General features: G+C 48.3%; 1 protein-coding gene across 2 annotated transcripts in view; it reads right to left on the reverse strand.

Moving 5' to 3' along the window:
* ERG (ETS transcription factor ERG) overlaps positions 1 to 22,505 on the reverse strand; it is a 132,257-nt gene that overhangs the window by 70,961 nt on the left and 38,791 nt on the right. For both annotated transcript variants that reach the window (XM_068974195.1, XM_068974113.1), the window contains exon 2: positions 3,086 to 3,303. In XM_068974195.1, the coding sequence (XP_068830296.1) occupies positions 3,086 to 3,303 (218 nt within the window). The remainder of the gene's footprint in view (positions 1 to 3,085; positions 3,304 to 22,505) is intronic.

Here is a 22,505-nt window from a genome sequence, read left to right on the forward strand (position 1 = left end):
ACCACCACACATCCAGGAAGAAGACAGAGATGCTGCCACCAAAGCACTTCCCAGTTTTCTCCCAAAGCTGGAATTGCCTTTAACGAGCCTCTGATGGGACACCTCTGAGCATCTCAGGGCTCCACGTAGAGGCTGGGAGAAGAAATGACTGATGCTTCCATTGCTCCCCTACAAGAAAACGGCCCAGTTCCTCCACACACAGTTTCATTTCCCAGGAAAGAGACCCTTGCCTGAGCCCACCGCTTTGCAACTGCCAAGGCAATTTCCCCAGTTAGCCAGGAACACAGGATTAGCTTCCCAGGGGTCGTGTCTTTCTTAGGGACTTGACGCCTCAAGGCCAAGTTCAAGGTTGCCTTGAGCAATGACCCCCCCCCACCCTACCCCATCCCAAATTCCTGGGGTGACCAATCTTGGGCTGGGAAGGTGGCCCCCACCTTCCAGCCAGGAGGGCAGGTGGACGTGGGCTCCTGAGGAAAAGCACAGACCTACATCGGAGGAAACGGTATTCATGCGTCTTCCTTATTTATCTGTTCCTCTGTTTGCTTATTTGTTCATTCATTTAAATCTAGCCAGAAGGAAAGTTTTACTTCTGCAACATCGGTCTCACCTCCTGGCTCAGGCTCCTTTCTGAGCCTTGCTAAATCCAGACTGGCACTCTGAGAGCTGGCCTGAGGCCAGGCTTGGCAAAAAGGGCCAGGGCACAGATCCCCCTGCTAACTGCCAGCTGGAAGCCACCTTGGCGCCCTTTGCCTACAGTGTTTTCTCTAATTCTTTCTCCTTCTCCCTCTCCATCTCCATCTTTCTCTGTCTCTGTCTCTGTCTCTTGTATACACACATACATGCACACACACACACGCGCGACTCCCATGCTGATGTATTTCCCACAAGTAGAAATGAGCCTTGGAAGAAGACCTCTTTAAAAACGCACCCCACCCCATCGTGACTATCCTGGCGTGTATGGGATCACGTGACTCCATCAGAAACAGAATTCACCACTCTGCTCAGTGCTACATGGCAGCCTGGATGGGAGGGGAGTTTGGGGAGAGAGTGGATCCATCTAGATGGATGGCTGAGTCCCTTTGCTGTTGACCCCAAACTATCACAGCATTGTTTGTTAATTGGCTGTACCCTGATACAAAGTAAAGTTAAAAGAAAAAATTAAAACAAACAACAAAAAAAATAGAATCCATTACTGTTTAAAGATCTGGCAGCACAATGACCCTACTGTCTAAACACTGCTATATTCTTCAGAACAGAGCAAGTCTCAGGAACAAATACAGTGAGCAGTCAGTGGAAACATCCCATTAGATGGACAGGATTCACCTGAGACGTATTTATACGTATTGTATGTAATGAGGAACCTGCTGGACTCTACGACTGCATTCCCACCCAGGTCCTTTCCGAAGTCTAGGAGTTTTCCCTCGATGAGGTCCAGGATGAGCCCACCTTGGCTAGAATCCACTTCAGGGGCCAGCGTCCCAGCAGAAAGGCAGCACCCCGCTTCCGAGAAGAAACGTGATGCACGGGAGTGAACGACTCCCTGGAGCCCAGGGAGACCCTAGCACCTCCCATCTCTGTGTCTGGCACCTCCAGCCTCACAGGTGACATTCCCTCTGGGGACTCTGACTTGGCACCTTCACCGACACCACACTAGAAGTTGACTTGATGGTCTCCAGCATGTATAAAACACAGCACTTATTTAAAAACACATTGAGCATTAAAACACGTAAGTAGCAAAAAGGGTCCCCTGCAGCTGCAACAGAGTGGAAAAGTGCACTGGGTGTGAATCAAACACCCTTGGTTTGGATCCAATTTCCGAGTTGCTTGAAGCGATGCTTTGGGTTAGCCAGAAAATGCCTGAGCCTCAGTTTCCTCATCCATCAAATGGGGACAAGCATTCCTCTGGGGGCTGCTTAGAAGACTGATAGGCCATTGGATGCATACAAAAGGGCTTTCTACGAAGTAAAGCACCAGAAAAAGTCAGCTGCTCTTGTGACTCTAGGCAGATTATGCCAATTTAAATGAAATTCTCTCTTTATCCTGGGATTTTAAATGATTTTTCCTGAATATATATGGGATATCCTACCACAGGGCTTCCCAGGTGGCACTAATGGTAAAGAACCTGCCTGCCAATGCAGGAGACAGAAGATCCTCAGGTTCGATCCCTGGATTGGGAAGATCCCCTGGAGAAAGACAGGGCAACCCACTCCAGCATTCGTGCCTGGAGAATCCCATGGTCAGAGGAGCCTGGCAGGCTAGAGTCCATAGGGTTGCAGAGAGTTGGACACGGCTGAAGCGACTTAGCATGCATGCACCCGTTATATCATAACTGAAATCAGTTTTACTTTTCAAAACGGCACCTGATGAAATGCTTTTGAGTGCCTGGGATAACACGTTCGCTAATTCGCTGCATTTAGGTGACAGCGCCATGACACACTCAGAAGAGTTAACACTGGCGCTTGGTTTTCAGTGTAAGTAAAGAGGAGGGGGGGAAGCAAGCGTTCAGAGACGGTGACGGGGGAGGGGAGGGGGAGGCAGGCACAGGCAGCGGATCTATCTGCAGCATCACGTGGTGCGACATGCGCGGTGCCGCCTGCCCACGGGCTAACACTCTCCCGCCATGAAAACCGAAGCCAGTTTTACTTTCCAGGCAGGAAAACCCTCCGAGATGAGTTCTGCCGTATGTGGGCAAGGCCCCCCTTTCCACGCCGCCCTTATGCCTGGGAAATTAAAACTGCACATCTCCTCTCCAAAGCTACTGCTGCTAAGTCGCATCAGTCGTGTCCGACTCTGCGACCCCAGAGATGGCAGCCCACCAGGCTCCCCCGTCCCTGGGATTCTCCAGGCAAGAACACACGGAGTGGGTTGCCATTGCCTTCTCCGCCTCTTCAAAGCTAGTTCTCGGTAAATATACTACCGGTTTTTCACTTCTGTCCTCCACGCAAACCACTGGCGAACACATTTTCGCCGCCTCACCCAGGGTTCCTGTGGAATGTCTTGGCGGCAATGCCGTCCATTTCCACTCAGCCTTTTCAGGGGACAGGGCCCAGGCGACCGGGAGGATGCGAGCCCGCGGTCTCCTTACCTTGAGCCGTTCACCTGGTTAGGGTTACATTCCATCTTGATGGTGACCCTGGCTGGGGGTTGCGACAGCCAGTCCTGCTGAGGGACGCGTGGGCTCATCTTGGATGTCTGTCCATAGTCGCCGGAGGAGGACGCGGTCATGTCCGTCTTGGGCAGGTGCGGCGTGCCGTAGGCGCACTCAAACAGTGACTGGTCCTCGCTCACGACCGATAACGCTTCCTAAACGCCCAGAGAGACACACCTTCAGGACATGCCAAGGAACAGCCGTGCTGCAGAAAGTTGCTAAAGTCAGACTCATCTCTAACTGGGACCCTACTGTTTAGGTACCTTTTCTGGTGTCCATTTCTATCTTTCAGAAGAACAACGGAGCTGGCTTTCTTTCCCGGAGAAGGTAAGAGTTGGAACTGGCAGACCCAGAAAAACTTTCCTGCAGGTCCCCAAACATCCCAGGCCTGACTGCAGCCGTGCAGATAATATCCCCTTTAATCTCAACTCAAGGAAGTTGAATTTCAAAGGTCTTAGAAGACATCCAATCGCATGTGTCATGATTTGACAAATGCAATCTATAAGTCAACCAGACAGGGTACAGCATGGTCAGGAAGATTAAAAAGCAGACATGTGACCACTAACACCTAAGCATCTGGCAAAACTGCCACATTCCCAGGAGATTTCAAAGAAGAGCTACTTAGAAGAAGAGTGTGGGGGAAATGGGGCACCAAAGGACAGACAGACAAAGATACAAATTTTTCCATTTCTAAGTTATTAGCTGAGATGGAGTTTCAAGTGGCACTTCCATGATGGTGAACATCTGGATGATAAATGAACCAAAAAAAAAAAAAAGCTGTGAATTAACCAGAGGCCTCTAGGATGTTTAAAATACCTATACCACTGAATAGCTCTTTTCACCCTTGATTTCTATTCCTATCTTTGCTCATTTTGCATGATTTGTTGAAAAGAAACAGCAATGTGCCATGGTTGGACCATTCTTCTGAGGTTTTAAGTCAAACAAGTGGTTAGCCTATGGCCAGGCTGACATTCTACAGCCAAATCCACAAAGGCAAATATGACTGGGAAATCTCAGATGCTTGAATGATACCTCATGCAGCAGCTACACAGAATAACTACAACACAATCCAATTTTGCTTTCTATAGTTAAAGAACAAGTCCGTATGGGAATTCACGCTTATTTCATTTCCTGAACACCCTTGGCACTGCTTTTAGCTTTTGAGAAGCAAATGCTATTTACATCACACATTTTTTGAAAAATGGAAAGCTATGGCAACCTTCTGGTCCGGACTTCCCATCCCCCAGAGGGGAAAATCTGAGACCCAGAAAGGTCCAGACCTCACCTGGAAGTGAGCAGCCCAAGATCAAGCAGGGAATTCATGAGGACACCAACAAGTGTTTTATCATCGGCTCCCTCCTGCCCCCAGAGCCTATGACCTTCTTAAACATTTCTCGGTTTGGGATGTGGGTCTGCATTAGCACTCCTTTCTTGTTTGAATTGATACTTAAGTCAGGATGCTCTTCTTCACCCCAGTTGTTAGTATTAATAATAAAGCTCTTCAAAGCAGCCTTTCTGAAAGAAACCCCCCTCCCTACAGATACAAAGAAGTATCTGAATCTTTAGGGAACACACGCAATTTCATAAAGCACCCCCCAATCCAGTGTGTACCCCCTCCCATTCTACCTCCCCCCTCCACCTACCCAGGGACCAACTTCTTCATCACTCTCCAAGTGCATGACTTCACAGCCAGCCGGGCACACTGTGCTGTGAATCAGTGAGCAGGGAGAATCACAAGGAGCAAACTCAGTGCTCTGGATCCGAGCGGTAGCCAGGTGTCTGTGCAGAGGTAAGAGCCCCCGCCCCGCACTGACATGGCTAAAATCCCTTAGAACAGAGCCATGTGATGTTCAGGGAAACAGAGCTGAGGATTTAAACGGTAACACAAACTCTACAAACGGTGTGCTGGACCAACTGGAGAGCCCGAAGCAGGCACAGGAAAGACAAGAAGAAAACCAAGCAGGCCTCTTCCCTACCCAGCAAAAGCAAGCACGCCAGCAAACAGAAGCAGTCTGAGAAACGGGCGTGGCAGATGGGGAGCGGGGCGGGAGGCTGAGGGGGGAGCCTGCATCTAGCGGCTCTCTGGACTGGTCACCAACGGAGCAAGCGGATGTAAGGAGGCTCAACTCACAGATGCTGGGTTAAAAGCCAAATCGGCACCACGGACTCAGTGCAGTCCTGCTAATCCACAAAGGCAAAATTAGAGCTTCTTCAATAAAGTTTGCAAAACAGAGTCTGCCTTCCCATAGCAGCACTGGAGAGAATGCTTTTTACACACTCAGAACAAAAACAAAAAACATGGCTCTCCTGCCTGGTCCTGCAGACCCCACCAAGCCTCAGAGGGGAATAACATACTGTGTAATGTTAGCATTGGCTCACTGACTTAAGAGAAATACGAATAAACTGGCAGAGATGGGTTAAATGCGAGGGACAGGCTTCACATCACAAATGAGTAAGAAGAAGGCTTTCACAGCACAAAGAGTAATGATGTTAAAATAGGAGTGTATCCCCTAGATAAAGCAGGATATTCTGGCAAACACACCCAATGATCAAAGACATAAACGCAGCATTAGATTTAGACACTGGACCAGCTTAGGAGAACCAAAACAACGCTTCAGTGTGTGTTTGGGGCGGGAGGAACCTATCCTCACATCTGGCATAGCATTACTTCACCACATGGTCTTCTAAAGAAAGAAATCAAAGTTAACAGAGATTGATTCAGGGAAAGAAATTGACAAAAGCTAGAGACACGGGGGGCACACAGCTTTCCTGCATATCTGAAAACGCTCTTCTGCGTGAATCCTTCATGAGGATGGCCATAGCCTTCGGAACAGCAAAAGTTGCTTTCCTTCGCTAGAGGAGAAGTCGTCTAAAAATGAGACGGCTTTAGGATGAAACGTTTCATTTCAAAAGGGGTGACATGCGGTCCATATTCTGGAAAGATAAGAGAGCGTACCCTGGAGTGATGCTAAGTTAGCCGAAGCAGCCAAATATCTAGGGCTTAGTACAAGTGAGGAAAAAATAAATAATTGATGGAATCACATACACACACTCACACACACGCCAACTCAGCACATCAGAACAATGAAGGGGTAAAAAGAAGCTGAAGGGTGGCTTTCAGAGACCTGCTTCAAACAAGGAGGCTCCCTAAAGTTAACTGCTGTTCTTTAGAAGAAAAGGAACGCCATACCCCAACAGCATGCCTTTGTTCACCCACTTGACTTTGTCTATTACGCGCAGGTTTCATCATCCCTTTGGTCCCAGGATGAATGACAAAGGCTGAGGCATAGGATTCTCCCACCCCAGCGGCCCTGGGACTTCAAAGCTGGGAAAGAAGTGAGCCTAGTGGGATTAAAACCAGAACGGACCGCTGCACAAGGGCTGGTAACCAGGACCACATGAGGCCCTTGTCTCCAGCTCTGCAACTGACTGTTCTGGCCTCGACGGGTGCTTTCCGTGCTCCCCTGACACCTGGCTTCCCTCCTCGTCCACAGCCATCTCACCTACCCACCTGCCCACCTGCCAAAGGTGTGGGCAGATGCCTTAGTTAACATGTATGGCTTATGCCCTCAGAACCTTCGGCCAGCCTCGGGGACTCGGGAACTGTTTTGGTTGCTTTATAACAGAGAATTCAAAAAAAGAAAAAGTCCAAACCTGGCAGAAACATGGCATGATAATTTAATATGCCTGCCTCTATGTTACTATAAAAAGACATGAACTTTAGATTGGTGTGTGCTGGTGTGTGGGGGTGTTTTTCTGTAGCTCGAGAAAGCTGGAATATTCTGACGTGGCCGGTGGCAGGCAAACAATGCCATTTTTATGAACTTAGGAGAAACGCATAAATTCTAAGTAAATGGCCCCCCAAACAAACGGGACCGCTGTGTTACTACACAGTGTTTATTATTATTTAAATACTGAATATACCAACAACATATGAGGCCCATTCCTTTGGACTTTGGTCATAGCAGTTGACCAAGAGTTCCAGAAAGTGAAGACAACTCAACTAGATGATATTTCAAACATAAGACTAAAATATTATTCTGTTAACTAGATTTGGGTACAACAAAGGATACACAATGCTTATATTAAAAAAAAAAAAGTTGAATGCACATTTAAGCATACTGACATTTCCAGCAAAAGATTTCAGAGGTCCTCTAGCAAATGAATTTTTTTCTGTAACAGATGAATATTTTGAGAGGCTCCTATGGTTCCAGCAGAAGAATTATAAAAGAAGGGTCTGGACTCAATTTGGCTTCTAACTTTTGATCCCCATGGTTCATAAAAACACTGAAATGTCAATACAGAGAACACAACATACTTAAATTTTCATGAAGATCTGGGTGTGGTGAAGTGTTGAAACTAACAAAGTCTTAAAGAATGATCGGCTCTCTTTCACAGCTGGAGCCAGGAGAATATACAGAGGGAAATGGTCCTTATGTGGTTTTCAAAAACCCAGAAAAAGGCCAGAACTAGATGTCCAGAGGACGGGATTCCCAAGGCGACCCTCAGCTTCCTCAAGTCTTATGTGCCTCACACAGTTATGAAAAACAAATGGAAAACCAAGTGGAATAAGCATGTTAAGGTTATGGTCACACTTCAGAAAAAAAAAATTCTTGCCCTTGCTATCACAATACAATATCCACTTTAGGAAGCCAAGGTCATCCAAAATCCACAGTCTGCCTTTTCACCCATGCAGAGCCAACCAGAATCTGGTACATCATGTAACTGCTTTCATTGCGATGACGACATCTTTGAGCCAACTCCTTTACGATGTCAATAGGTTCGCTTAATTCATAAACAGCTGATCCATCACTTAATAAACCAGTTTACACTGGTAAGCAATTCATAGGGAGCATCCCTTTAAATTCTATTTCACTGTTTTGTTTTTTTCTTTAGGATATGCCATTTTCCACATTTTACCAGCTCTGAAATCTGGATGCATCTCACCATTGATGGCATGTCATGGGTTATTGACAGCATTTCTTCTCCTTTTATGGCTGGAAAAATTATGATTCATTTTATCATCAATGATGACATCTTACATTTTATGAACTATGGTCATCCCTAGTGGCTCAGATGGTAAAGAATTTATCTGCAATGCGGGAGACGTGGGTTCAATCCCTGGGTTGGGAAGATCCCCTGGAGGAGGAAATGACCACCCACTCCAGTATTCTGGCCTGGAGAATTCCATGGACAGAGGAACCTGGTGGTCTACAGTCCATGGGGTCACAAAGAGTCAGAGTTGGGTGCTCAACTTTGTATCCCATACCAAGACTTCGCATATGGCTCAAGTGGTAAAAGAATCTGCCTGCAATGCATTCACCACAAGAGACATGGGTTTGATCCCTGGGTGGGAAAGAACCCCTGGAGGAGGAAATAGCAACCCACTCCAGTATTTTTGCCCGGAGAATCCCATGGACAAAGAGGCTACTTGGGCTACAGTCCTTGGGGCTGCAAAGTCAGACAGCACTGAACACGCAAGCATGAGGAAGGAGATGATGCTGGCCATTCAGTCCTGATGATGGCACGGTGAGGTCAGGAATTGTTCCTGCCCACAGATGAGAACTGGGAGGCGCTGGGAAGAAGAGTGACGTCAGCATGAGGACAGGCAGCAGCGGGGTCCATGGACGGACACTCTCCGCTCTGGATGTGGCAAGCAGAAAGAAGAGACTGGCCAGGCGCACAGTGTTTCCCCAGGGCCTCATCACAGCTGAGCAAAGGGCAGCCCTGAAAGCACAGACAAGAGATGGAACCACCTAGAAAGACACAGGCTGGTGGGGAGGAGGCCCGGGACAAGGGGGAGGGGATGCACGCCCAGAGTGCCAGCACTGAGGTTGCAAGTAAGGGGTCAGGAGAGCAAGCAGATAAGCCTGCTGGAGACTAGGAAGGAATCTTGTAAGTATTCAGTACAATAAGCTCTCCTATGGTCCTAAAAGTTATGCAGCGATGGGTCCCAGGTACACTTAATTAGCTTTTCTCACTAGTTTTCCTAAAGGAAATCAACCCTGAATATTCATTGGAAGGATTAACGCTGAAGCTGAAGCTCCAATACTTTGGCCACCTGATGCAAAGAGCTGACTCACTGGAAAAGACACTGATGCTGGGAAAAGGAGAAGGGGACGACAGAGGATGAGATGGTTGGATGGCATCCCTGACTCACTGGACATGAGTCTGAATAAGCTCTAGGAGATGGTGATGGACAGGGAAGCCTGGTGTGCTGCAGTCATGACTGAGTGACTGAACAACAACTTAATAGTTTGAATCAACAAACCTGTTCTTTTCATTGGTTAATCGGATAATTCAGACCCTAACTGATGGCCATCCATCGGGATGTGTTTGCTGCTGGTGGATGGAATCTGTACGGCACAGGAAGAACTGGGCAGGTAGGAACAGCTACCAACATGCTACAGCGAGAGCCACACGGAGGCAGACCTAGCCACACTGGAAGGTGATTTATTGGGTTGTCTCAAGCCCAGTTGTTCGTAACTTCTCTTCAAGGCAGCGTGCGTGCAGTAGATGCTTCTGGAAAGCCTACTCTTACCTCATTTAGAGGAGAAAAAAGCAACACATAAAATAGACAAGGCACCTAGGAAAGACCTCCACTCCATCTGCCCAACAGGCCAGGCCTTGATGATTTTATTCTCAGCATGTGCAGTTTGGCATTCATATATTGCCAACATCTCATGAGACGAGAAACCTCACCTGACCAGTGCCGTTTAACTATAGCACGCTTTAATTACAGCACTTTTAACTACGACAAAAAAGCCAAACACTGTGAGTTCAAGTTGTCTCGTCAGTATGCGTGGGAATCATTCTACCCCTTCTTGATATTACTTTCTTTCCTTAATTCTTCAGCAGAGGAAACATTCAAATCATATATTAAAGGCAGCATCTAGCTTTGAGCTCATGTTTTTCTCATTTAACACATTGCTATTTTAGTCCCCCCCAAATATAAAAAATCTTGGATAAACCTCAAAGGAAAGATGTATGTAAGCAAATGAGGTCAGTTTAAGAGCGTATTTCTCCAATGTGGTATCGCTTCGTATCAAACACGTTTACAACTGCAATACCAGCCTGGAGCTAGAAGAATGAGACCCAGGACTGTGAGGAGATACGTGCAGGCAAATATATCCCTATACACACATTTACATACATGCATTCACACTGTGCATATTCATACACACATATATCCACACACGCACATATCCATACCTCCATATTCATATCCATACACACCGACATTCATATATATACATGTTCATACGCGCACACACACAAGCACTTCCATATCCATACACATACACATAAATATTGGGCCCGCCAAAAAGTTTGTTTGGTTTTAAGTCAAAATAAGACATTTTCATTTTTCTTGACGAACTTTCTCAAACACTTTATTCACTAACTGAACAAACTTTTTTGCCCAATGCAATATATTCATACTCACACACATGCATATTCATATACACACGTACACAAAAAACATAAACACACACACATATACTCACGTAACGTAGGTGCACAATGCATGCACATGCATACACACATACATGTGTGTTCATTCACACGTGCATGTTAATGCACACACATGCATACATATTTCCATACACATGCATCTCACACATACACACACCCCCCCATCTATCTCTCATCCTTACTATCTTTGCTCATCGAGCACTGTAGAGAACCTGGCCACCGTCCTTAATGGGGGTGTCCCTTTGGGGCAACTATTGCCTAAAGGATAAAGAACCAGATTTCTCCCCTTTAACCTTGATTTGTTTCTTTCTCAAACTCAAAGGTATTTTCTCTCCCTTAAGCAAAGTCCTTTAGAAAAGAGCTGGAAATCAGTCTCCCCATGACCTTCCGATGAATATCCCCGCTCTAAACTTACCAGCTTTCTCCTTGGCTGTGAGCTGCCTAGCCAGCCCCCGGCGATTCTCTTCACTCACACATTCTCCAACTGCTGCTTTTATTAAGATACAGGCATTTTCAGGGCAGGATCGTGTGTGTTTGCGTGTGTGTGTGTGTTCCTAGTGATCAAATAGCTTCATAACATCACATGTCTTTTGATACTTCTATTAATCATAGAACTAAGTCATGAAATTCTACGAAAGCCCCATGATAAATCTGTAGGTCCGAAACCTTTTTTCACATCAGCAGAAGGGAATACACACTTGTGAGCCTGACTGTGCAGTCAGGGGCTAGGAGTTTGGAAACGAACTGCCATGGGCACTACATCCTCAGTCATGTGATCCTAGAGCACAAGACTTGCAGGGGTTTTGACTGAAATCTACGTAGGCTTACACTAGAGAGGCTATGGAGGTAGGCCACGTATGGAATCAGGAAGACTTCCTAGAAAATGAAGGTTAGCAAAGCGAGAGGAGAAGCAGTCGCTGGGGCAGCTGAAATCTGAGAAGACTGACACAGCGGAGAAAAACGTCAAGCAGAGAAGAGTTTGCTTCCACCTAATGAGAACTAGATTTAAATGAACCTCAAAACATTCGAAACCCCACAAACATAACTCTAAAACAACTCTCCTGTGTACTTCCTCAGTTCTGTGCAGATGCTGTGTGAGACAGTGGAGAAAGGAGGATGAGATGGGCAAACTTGGCCTGGCCATCCGAGGGCACGAGGGCTCAGGTGTGCAGGGGGAGTAACGGTCCAGGGTTCTACCGCACAGCATCACCCCGTGGTTAACAAACCATGTGTCCTCCAGGCACAAACTCGGCTCAGAGGGGAGATCTTATGCTAAGTGTTCTTATCACAAAACATAAAAATAAGTAAGAGGCAAGGAGGAAACTTTCTTTGGGAAGTGATAGATATGTTTATGGTTGCTTATCTCCAAATGCAGTAAGTTGTAAACATTAAATACCTTGCAGGTTTTAGTATATCCATCAGGCCCCGGTAAAGCCAGCTTTTAGAAAACAAAGGCAACAGTGTGTTTAAGTGATGTTAACGGCCCCTTTGTTTTCCTACAAGGAAACACATTTTTTCACCCCACAGGCTTCTTTCCTTCTTTAGAGATGAACAAAAAGTATAAAAACATGTGTGGAAACATCCTGTTTGTGGGGTCTGCATCCGAATGGGTGCAAGAATGTGGTCCGGACCCTTTCGGAGCCTTCGGCGCCCTCTTGGTTCTGCGTGGGGTGGATTCCGCTCCTGACTTTGCATACGTGCGCGTGTTTCTCTAAGCACTGTTATCACGTGACACTCAGAGACCATTCATCAAAAGCCTGCATCTTACTTTCATCCGATTTGAAATAATTCATTTGGGATGAAAAGACGGTCTGCGTTTCGCTTCTGACCACCACATTTAGGCTGCATGACGGAGGTGCTCCAGAATGTTGGAGGCAGCATGGTGGCAGGGGGTTGGCGATGCTAAGAGCCGCAGGCTCCCTTGATCCCTGGGTCACCCCGGGAACTTCCTCAACCCTGTCCTGCTCCAAGTTTAGTCCCACAGTGAGCTGCTGCGGGATCACTGCAGATCCGGAGGCTGCGTTGTCCCCAGCCCTCCCGAAGCAGAATCCACTTTGTAACATGATCCCCGGGCGAACTTGGATACTGCATATTCACCTGTAAGGCCTACGGCCTCATCCTTTGGGCTTCCCAGGTGGCACTAATGGTAAAGACCCCACCTGCCAATGCAGGCGGCATAAGAGACCCAGGTTTGATCCCTGGGTGGGGAAGATCCCCTGGAGGAGGAAATAGCAACCCACTCTGCTATTCCTGCCTGGAGAATCCCATGGACGGAGGAGCCTGGCGGGCTACACAGTATACAGGGTCACAAAGAATTGGACACAACTGAAGCAACGCCTTATCCTTGTGTGAGTCTCAATTTCTTCAACTATAAAGCTGATGTTGTTAATAGCGATCCCGCTCCCGACCAGGGCCCCCAATGGGCCAGGTGAGTTAGCGTATGTGACAAGTTTAATAAACCTTAATACTGCATCTCAACTATGATCCAAAAAAAGTTGATGTGATGGACCCAAATTCTTCTTGTGATTCAAGACGAGTTTGGAATATCCGTCTCAAGTCATATTCATCAGGAACCAGGAAAAGGGCATCATCTCTGGCATGCCATGAGTCACTCCTCTGTTATGGACCAACTTTAAAAGTCAAGTATCTTTATCTAACATGGGGGGAAGGATAAGCTGGCATTTCTTACGTCAAGAGCATTCAGTCCCATGTGATTTAGCCTTTATGGTCCTCGGTCCAGTTCTTATGTGGGTTTTCGGTTGCAATTCTACATTAGTTTGTTAAATGTCGATGATAAGTTTTGTGTGGAATCCAGATTTCCTGTTGGCAACTGTAGCCTCAACAACCGGTTGGGGCTTCCCAGGTGGCACCAGTGGTTAAAAACAAAAACAAAACCCGCCTGCCACTGCAGGAGACATGAGAGACGTGGGTTCGACCCCTGGGTCGGGAAGATTCCCTGGAGGAGGAAATGGCAATCCACTCCAGGATTCTTGCCTGGAAAATCCCACAGACAGAGGAGCCCGAGGGGGCTACAGTTCATGGGGTTGCAAAAAGCTGACTTGGCAAGCACGCACGCAACAACTGGGACAGTCCCTGGCCTACTACTGTAGTTCTCTGTGCAAGGAGTGGATGTATGGATGAGCAGACGAATGAATCAGGAATACGCCACGTTCTCATAATCTCCATTAATCTCCCTAGAACTGCATGTGCTTGCTTGCTGAATCGCTTCAGTCATGTCTGACTCTTTTGCGACCCCATGGACTGTAGCCTACCAGGCTCCTCTGTCCAGGGGATTTTCCAGGCAAGAATACTGAAGTGGGTTGCCATGCCATCCTCCAGGGCATCTTCCCGACCCAGGTATTGAACTTGGGTCTCCTGCATTGGAGGCAGATTCTTTACCATCTAAGCCACCAGGGAAGCCCAGCTAATGTTCCTCAAACTTCCCTGCAAAACTCTTCTCTTCCGGGATGTGGGATTCATGATGCTCCTCATCCTAACTTTCCCTAAAACCTCATGGGGTTCCTAACACACTCGGACAAGGAAGTGATTCTACAGCAGTTTTGCTCAGAGGCTCATGGGACTCTTCTACCCTTCTGATTTCTGAAGCCACACTCACGCATGTGAGGCTGCAAACAATTAGGCACAGTGGCCCCTGAGAAGGGCACCCCATGCCCACAGGGGTGACAGAGCTCTTCTCTGTTGGAGCAGCCCTTCTCTCGAGTCCCAAGGGAGGCATCTTATCCTTTCCTCCCCAGAAGCTCCATGAAAACAGGCAGCTCTAGGCTTGGCTTTTTCCAAACACACACCCAGATGTTAAAAACACAGCACACTGCACATCTGGAATGTGTCTCATCCATGCATCTCTGACACATGGACTCATTGTTTTCGAGAAAATTCCAAGAATTTTATTCATGAGAAAATTCTGGCACAATGGGAAATGCTGGCAAGCATGAGAGGCCACAGATGTCCTGGCCTCCACACACACACACACACACACGCACATACACACACACACCTGTCGCCCCTTCAGCACCTTTCCATCAGGTACCTCCCCCACCCCTGCAAAATTCCAACCCCAAATTTCCCATAAAAGGTGGGCACATAACACCCTTAACCTTTATAAGCGATGCCATTCCCCCAGTGGTTGCATCGCTCCAGATGCGCTCTGCAAGCGTCCTGAGGGACACATGGGAATTTAAAAGAAGCGGCAGGAACAGGGAGTGACTATAGTATGAGAAGCAGCCGCGTGCCCTGGGGCCACGGCCTCCTCATCTGTTCAATTAGGCTCTGGCATCCTGATGTTTCCTGAGGTCCCTCCACACTCTAAAATGAAATCTATTGTATTTGACTACTGACATTCTCTTCCTGCCAGGGCCAAACTGCAGGCCCCAATTTCTCCATCTTTGAGCAGATATGTGCCCGGGGGTGGCGGTGGGGGGGCGGGGTGGACATCTGTCCTCTGGGGAGCTGCCAGACGCTCCTGCAAGTTCAAGTTCAAAGAGAACTGTGGGTGCTTCCCAGGCTGCCCTGGGTTTTAATTTGCTAAGTCCTCTGACTATTCATTGGAAGAACTGATACTGCAGCTCCAACGCACAGGCCACCTGATGTGCAGAGCTGACTCACTGGGAAAGACCCTGATGCTGGGAAAGACTGAAGGCAGGAGGAGAAGGGGGCAACAGAGGATGAGACGGTTAGAGAGCATCACTGACTCAAGGAACATGAATCTGAGCAAATTCTGGGAGCTAGTGAAGGACAGGGAAGCCTGGTGTGCTGCGGTCCATGGGGTCGGAAAGAGTCAGACATGACTGAGTGACCGAACAACAATGGGATAACTTCTTCTGTGCTCATTGTGGGAAAGCAGTCCAGACGCTGAGAGCTCATCTCAAGTCTTCAAGCACAGTTAGGACCTAAGCTCCTGGACGGGAACTCTGGCATTCTCCATAAAACACATCACACACTGGTAATAGTAAAATACGGTCCTGCTAGCAGAAACTCTTACAGAGACTGAGGCTCTCATGAGGTGGGGTAGGGTGGCGGGGGAAGGGTGTTGCAGAAAGTGGGCGTAGGTAGGAAGCCCCACTTTTCCCAAGGTGTTCCAGGGAATTCCCCCCTTTCCTTTCCATGCTCATTCCCAATTAACGATTGTCAAGGGCCACAGAGCACAACGGATAGAGCAGACGTAAACACACACTCATTTTCTTTTTCATAGGCGCCAGCTTCCATTGTGAAAACAGCCAAGGCCCCCCGCCCCCCACGGTGAGGGCCCGTCATGGCCAAGCTCTCGCTTAGGCTCTGGGAGTGATAGCCAAGCTCTCGCTTAGGCTCTGGGAGTGATGACGCCTCCGTCCATCCCCAGGGCCGGGAGGCCAAGCCTGTGCTTTGCACCAGATTTTCCAGCGCATAAATCTGCACAGGAAGGAGACCAAGGAGCCAGGGTATCATGACCTTCGTTCCTGCTCCACACTGAGCTCATTCGCCGCCCGTGATCTAGCTCACGGCACCAGGGAGGACCCCGTCAACGGAACACTGTTCATGCACCAACAAGCTGGTTGCCAGCGAGACATGATTTTTACGACTCTGAGAGTGTTGATCTCAAAACCTAACGCATTTGAATTACTTATTGTGAACTTGTCCAATGATTTCAAACCGCGCATACTAGATCATACCCAACGAGGCTCTCCTGAGCCCTTCTGTACACCGGTCTCTTTAAAAATCTGTAGAGCTGTTCTTACCAAAATCACTCTAAACTGCAGAACAGTTTAGTGGCCTAAAAATCTTCAGGATGTCTATCCAAGGAGCTCAGTGTTGCTTTTTAGATTGCCTCCTCACTTGGGACTCTTATTACGCTGAATCCCCATGGAAGAAGCAGAGCCAGGGATGTCTATGTCTTCCCACATGTTCCAGGAGAGAAAGGAAGTTTCCAGGGCTCAGAATTGTGTGCACTGTTGTGCATACCACTGAGGCACAAAGAGAGGTCTGTGCAGAGATAACTCCTTTCCAGGAGGGTGGAGTTCCCTAAGTCACCCACCCATTTAATCTGCATAAGGAGCCTTGGGGGGTGGGGTCACAGGCAGCCAAGTCTACCTAAAAAGGCAACTTGTTGTTGCTATTTAGTCGCTCAGTTGCGTCCTGACTCTTTGTGACTCTGTGGACTGTAGCCAGCCAGGCTCCTCTGTCCATGGGATTCTCCAGACAAGAAAACTGAAGTGAGACGCCATTTCCTCCTCCAGGGGATCTTCACAACCCAGGGATCGAACCCTCCATCTCCTGCATTGGCAGGCAGATTCTTTACCACTAAGCCATGTGGGAAGCCCATAAGGGCAACTGACTTAGTACAAAAGATGACTTGCCTTCCTGTCTTCCAGTCTGGTAGACTTGCACTGGTCACTATGTGTAAGCAGAGGGACACTTTATAAAGTAATTTCAAAACTAAGATAAAAGTCTGTAAAGACCTGTGAGTTAGAACCTTCCTTTTCAAAGTCTGACCCTTGGATCCGCAGCAGCCATAGCATCCCCTGGGTCTTTGTCAGATACACAGAACCCCAGGCCCCAACCCAGAGCGACTGAATCAGAGCCTGACTTAACAAGATTCACACGGCGGCAGGCAGGCACGTTGTGCTGAGAACTGGGTGAAAAAGTGGTAAGTTCTCCCAAAGAAAGAAGAGGCGGGGCTGGGTTAGGAGGGGGAGGAGGAGAGGGTAGACTGCTGTGTTTAATTAAGACTGGTCAGGGAGGTCTGCATGGAGGAGGCGAGGCCTCAGCAAACTTCAAGGTTGTCGCTTAGTTGCTAAGTCATGTCCAGCTCTTTGTGACTCTATGGACCATAGCCCACCAGACCCCTCTGTCAGTGGGATTTTCCAAGCAAGAATACTGGAGTGGGTTACCATTCCCATTTTTCTCCAGGGGATCTTCCCAACCCAGGGATTTAAGCCCCGTCTCCTGCACTGGCAGGAAGATTCTTTACCACTAAGCCACCTGGGCAGCCCAAGAACTTAAAGGAGGCTGAGGCAATAGCAGAACAAGGCCAGAGGTGGGCACTGGGGTTTGCGGGTGGAGCACAGCGATCAGCAGCAGCCGGGGAGGAAGTGTTATCTCAGGAGAGGAGGGACAGGAAGTACCAGCCCCGGGGGGGGGGGGGGGAGGTGGGCCACGTGAGGCTGGGGGCCGTGGCCGGACCTGGGTGGTACTGGGAGTGAGATGGGGACCTCTCTAGACGTCTTGGCTCAAAGCCCAGGGAGTGTCTTCTTTCCCAAGACACACCAACATTTTCCACCTCCGAAGGACTCTGCAAAGAAAATACTTTATATTTGTTTAGTTTGATCACTTTCAAAGCTCAGCGTGACCTACATGAATGTATTACACACAGCACACTAACACCGAAAGCCACGCCTCACAAGACATTACAGCCATCCTTTGTCCCCAGAACAATGGGAACTCCTATTCGTCATTGTGCACAGAAAACTGTAGGGATTCAGAAGAAGTGCTTTTTATTCAGAGAGCCTGTCAATGGGCATGACCACTGCTGAAAGGCTTTTGCACATATAGGGAACACGCCACTGAGGCTCCGCTCAAAGGGGCAGCCTTGGGGAGACCTACCTATAAAATCAAGAGGAAACACAGCGCCCAAGTGATCCCCACCCCCAAATCAGCCGGCGTGGGGCTCGCAGGTTCTGGAAGCTCTGGCAGATGACAGGCCAGAACATCATGCTGCCTGCCTCAGGCAGGATTGAAAATTTCGGGGCTGGAGCAAGGACGCAGATGACCAGCCATTTCCTCTTTAAAAACGATAAGCTTGACCTCGAGGAGGCATTCAGAAGCAGTGGGTATTGTGCTTGTGAGTGGAGGACCCTAATTCTCCCAGCTCTAGCTGGTGGAATGTGCCTCCTCGTTCATTAAGGGCGGGTCCCCTTCTGCTGCTGAACTGTCTATACATCGTCAACAAGGGCCTTGTGGCTACCTCTGAATCCAATGTTGACATTCAGTGTGGAGTCTGCGTATTGGTTTCCTCATAGCTCAGTTGGTAAAGAATCTGCCTGCAACGTGGGAGACCGGGGTTCAATTCCTGGGTCAGGAAGATCCCCTGGAGAAGGAAATGGCAATCCACTCCAGTATGCTTGCCTGGAGACCCCCATGGATGGAGAAGCCTGGTGGGCTACAGTCCGTGTGGTTGCAAGAGTCGGACACGACTGAGGTGACTAAACCACCACCATTGGTTTCCTAGGGCTGAGAAACCAAGTACCGCAGATCAGCGGGTTTAACCAGCAGAAGCGCCTTCTTTCATAGTTCCAGAGGCCAGAAATCCAAAATCAAAGCACGGGCAGAGCTGGTTCCTCCTGAGGGCTGTGAGCTGCCCCAGGCCCCTCTCCCTCGCTTGTAGACAGCTATCATCTTCCAGGGCCCTAAGAAGGTCTTCCCTCTATGCATGTCTGTGTCTACATCCAAGTTCCCTTTTTTAAAGCACACAGCCATTTGGGATTCAGGCTCCACCTGATGTTGTTGTTCAGTTGCTATTAAGTCGTGTCCGACTCTGCAACCCCATGGACTGCCCAGAGAACCCAGCTGCCAGGCTTCCCTATCCCTCACGATCTCCCAGAGCTTGCTCAAACTCCTGTCTATTGAGTCAGTGATACTATCTAACCATAGCACCCTCTGTGGCCCCCTTCTCCTCCTGCCTGCAATCTTTCTCAGCATCAGGGTCTTTTCTTCGCATCAGGTGGCCAGAGTACTGGAGCTTCAGCTTCAGCATCAGTCCTTCCAATGAATCTTTAGGACTGATTTTCTTTAGAACTGACTGGTTTGCTCTCCTTGCAGTCCAATGGACTCTCAAGAGTCCTCTCCAGCACCACGATGTAAAAATGCCAATTCTTTGGCACTAAGCCTTCTTTATGGTCCAACTCTCACAGGCTTACAGGACTACCAGAAAAACCATAGCTTTGACTCTATGGACCTTTGTCAGCAAACTGATGTCCTCATCTTAACTTAATGACCTTTGTAAAGACTTGATCCCAGTAGGATCCGAGGCTGATGTTCTGGGGGTTGGGACTCCAACAGATGAATTTACAGGGACACAATTCAACTCATAAGAGGACAGAGAATGTGTTCATTTGTGGGTGGGGAAGGGGCTTGCAAGATCTTTGTTGCCCACCCAGGGATTGAATCCCAGGGCTCCAGCCAGTAAAAATGCCAAATCCTAACCACTGGGCCTCCAGGGAATCCCAAGAAAGTGTGTCTGTTTAATTCACTGCCTAGAGCCATGTCAAGCACCAGAATAAGAACTATAGGCCAGTGGTTCTCAAAGTGTATTCCAAGAACCCCCTGGGGTTCCAAGACCCTTCAGTTTTCATGACACACAAGGACGTTATTTGCATCTTACCCACTCATCTTCTGACAGGTGTACGGTAAGCTTTTTCCAGAGGCCACAGGACGTGTGAGAGCAGGACGGGCTGACTACAGAGGCAGAAATGAGAACCCAGCTTCCGGCTGTGACTCCACTCCAGCCACCAACAGCAACACCCAGAGTATTTTTAAGTACCTGTGCTGTGCTCAGTGGTGTCTGACTCTTTCGTGACCCCGTGGACTGTAACCCACCAGGCTCCTCTGTCCAAGGCAAGAATACTGGAGTGGGTTGCCATGCCCTCCTCTAAGTGATCTTCCCAACCCAGGGATCGAACCCACAGCTCTTGTGTCTCCTGCATTGGCAGGGAATGAAATCATAAATCAATGTTCCAAGAATGTCTCAACTTTTATCTCTCATTCAGGAAACATCAACAGATATAACCCATATTCACCACTCTCTTTAGTGACCTCAGGCAGTTTTACGGATGTCGGGGTCCTGAGACCCCAAAATTGAGGACTACTGCTTAGGGATGTAAATACGTAGGACCTGGCCTGTCTTCTCTGAAGTAACCCACAGTCTAAGGGTGACAAGACGTTTTATGAAGAACATATTTTTACCGGCTAAGTGGCACAAAAAAGCAAGTTTGTTGGCCATCCCCTTAGGCTGACAACAGAGGGTTCTCATTAAGAAAAAATAAATAAAAGGTAATCTAAAGTCTCCCAAGACACCACTAAGTGATGTGTTCAATTTGAAACATAAGAACTGAAAACATGAAGCGTCAGGTGGACAGGCACTGTTTGCATGCCAGCTGCTCAGCTGACGGCTGGCCCCCAGACTCCTCCAGCCCCTGCTCGCCACAAACTGCCTACAGGCCTCTTACTCCAGCTGAGCCTTCTTGAAAGCCGTCTGTCTTTTGGCAAAATAAGAGGAGGTCCGTGGGGGCCCCCAGACCAGCAGGAAACGTTCGGAGGCTACAGACCGCCTACTCGCTGCTTAGCTGGGTGTGCCCTGGGTCTGAGCCCTCTTGAGAAACTGGTCCGGGGCCGAGAGGCTGCAAGGCCCAGGCACAGACTTACACGTCCATTCTGGTTCACTCCGTGCATCTCTGAATGGGCATGTGGCACTCCAGTTAAGGCTATCTGCTGTGTGCTCAGACTCTCAGTGGTGTCTGACTCTTTGCAACCGCACGCACTGTAGCCCACCAGGCTCCTCTGCCCATGGGATTCTCCAGGCAAGAATACTAGAGTGGGTTGCCATTGCCTTCTTCGGATATAAAGATGAATTGTCCCCAAAGCCTATTATTCTAGACTGACTGTTATCACTTTAACAGAAGGAGAAAACATTGGGGAAAAAGAGGGGAAGATTCCTCAGCACGTGGTGGCAGGGCAGGTGGGACAGAGGCTCCATGGGGGCAAGGGTGTCTTCTTCAGCGAGGTCTTTAGAGTCTGGAGCAGTGTCCTCACATGACGCACACACAGGGAGTATCTGCTGCACGAGCTCCCAGTATGCAGGTGCTTTGTGAAGTGCCGAGTCTGTCTACTGCTTGGAGGACGGAGGGAGGATGGGAAGAACAGAAGGGGGGAAGAACAGAAGGGGGAAGAAGGAAGGAAAGAAGGAGGAAGAAAGAGAGAGAAGGATACTCTTCTTTTCTCCATGGAAATGAAAATCCTATCATGTCACTCTCTTACCCTACAGTAGAATCCAATTTCTCAACATGTTCCAGCCCCTAGAAACCCATAAATCCTACAAAGTGGGTTCTAGAGCTTGTTATTCTTGTTAACTATTCCTGCAGCCACTTGTTAGTGACCTGAACAGTGAAGATAACTTCCAATCCACCAGAAGGGGCAGGTTAACCTGGTGAGTTATGACCTCCATCATTTTGACTTTGCGGGAACCTCCTCCTACTCTACTAATTCAAGGACTATTCGGACGGGCCGCTGGGATTCAGGATCCAATGTTGGGATTCAAGTCACCAAGTTAAGGACCTTGTTCTCTATGTAGATGAGTACCCACTTTGTATTAACTGTTCGGAGAAAGACTCAACAAGTGAAAGCAGAATCAAGTTCATGGTTCAAGTTCATGAGCAATAACACATCACTGTAAAATTCTGGTGCCGCAAGTGTTTCCAAGGAAATAAGGACACTCCCGGCATGTACACTGGAGGGACTGAATGGAGTTCTTGCTCTGTGTTCCCAAACCACCCTCTCTCCCCACTTCTGGCCCCAGATCTTCGACAGATGCTGCTGCTGTTGTTTAGCTGCTCAGTAGTGTCCAACTCTTTGTGATCCTGTGGACTGTAGCCAGCCAGGCTCCTCTGTCCATGGCATTTCCCAGGCAAGGATACTGGAGTGGGTTGCCATTTCCTTCTCCAGGGGATTTTCCTCACCCAGGGATTGAACCCAAGTCATGATATAATTTCCCGAAAAGCAGCTTGACATGAAAGTGTGAAATCAGAAACACACATTTTCAAAGGACAAGTGTATTATATCAAAGGACAAGTGTATTATAACAAGTTAGGTACAGCAGGGCAGGTGTGTCTGTGTGGTT

This window comes from Capricornis sumatraensis, chromosome 1 (assembly GCF_032405125.1).
Source record: "Capricornis sumatraensis isolate serow.1 chromosome 1, serow.2, whole genome shotgun sequence".
NCBI classification, from domain to species: domain Eukaryota; kingdom Metazoa; phylum Chordata; class Mammalia; order Artiodactyla; family Bovidae; genus Capricornis; species Capricornis sumatraensis.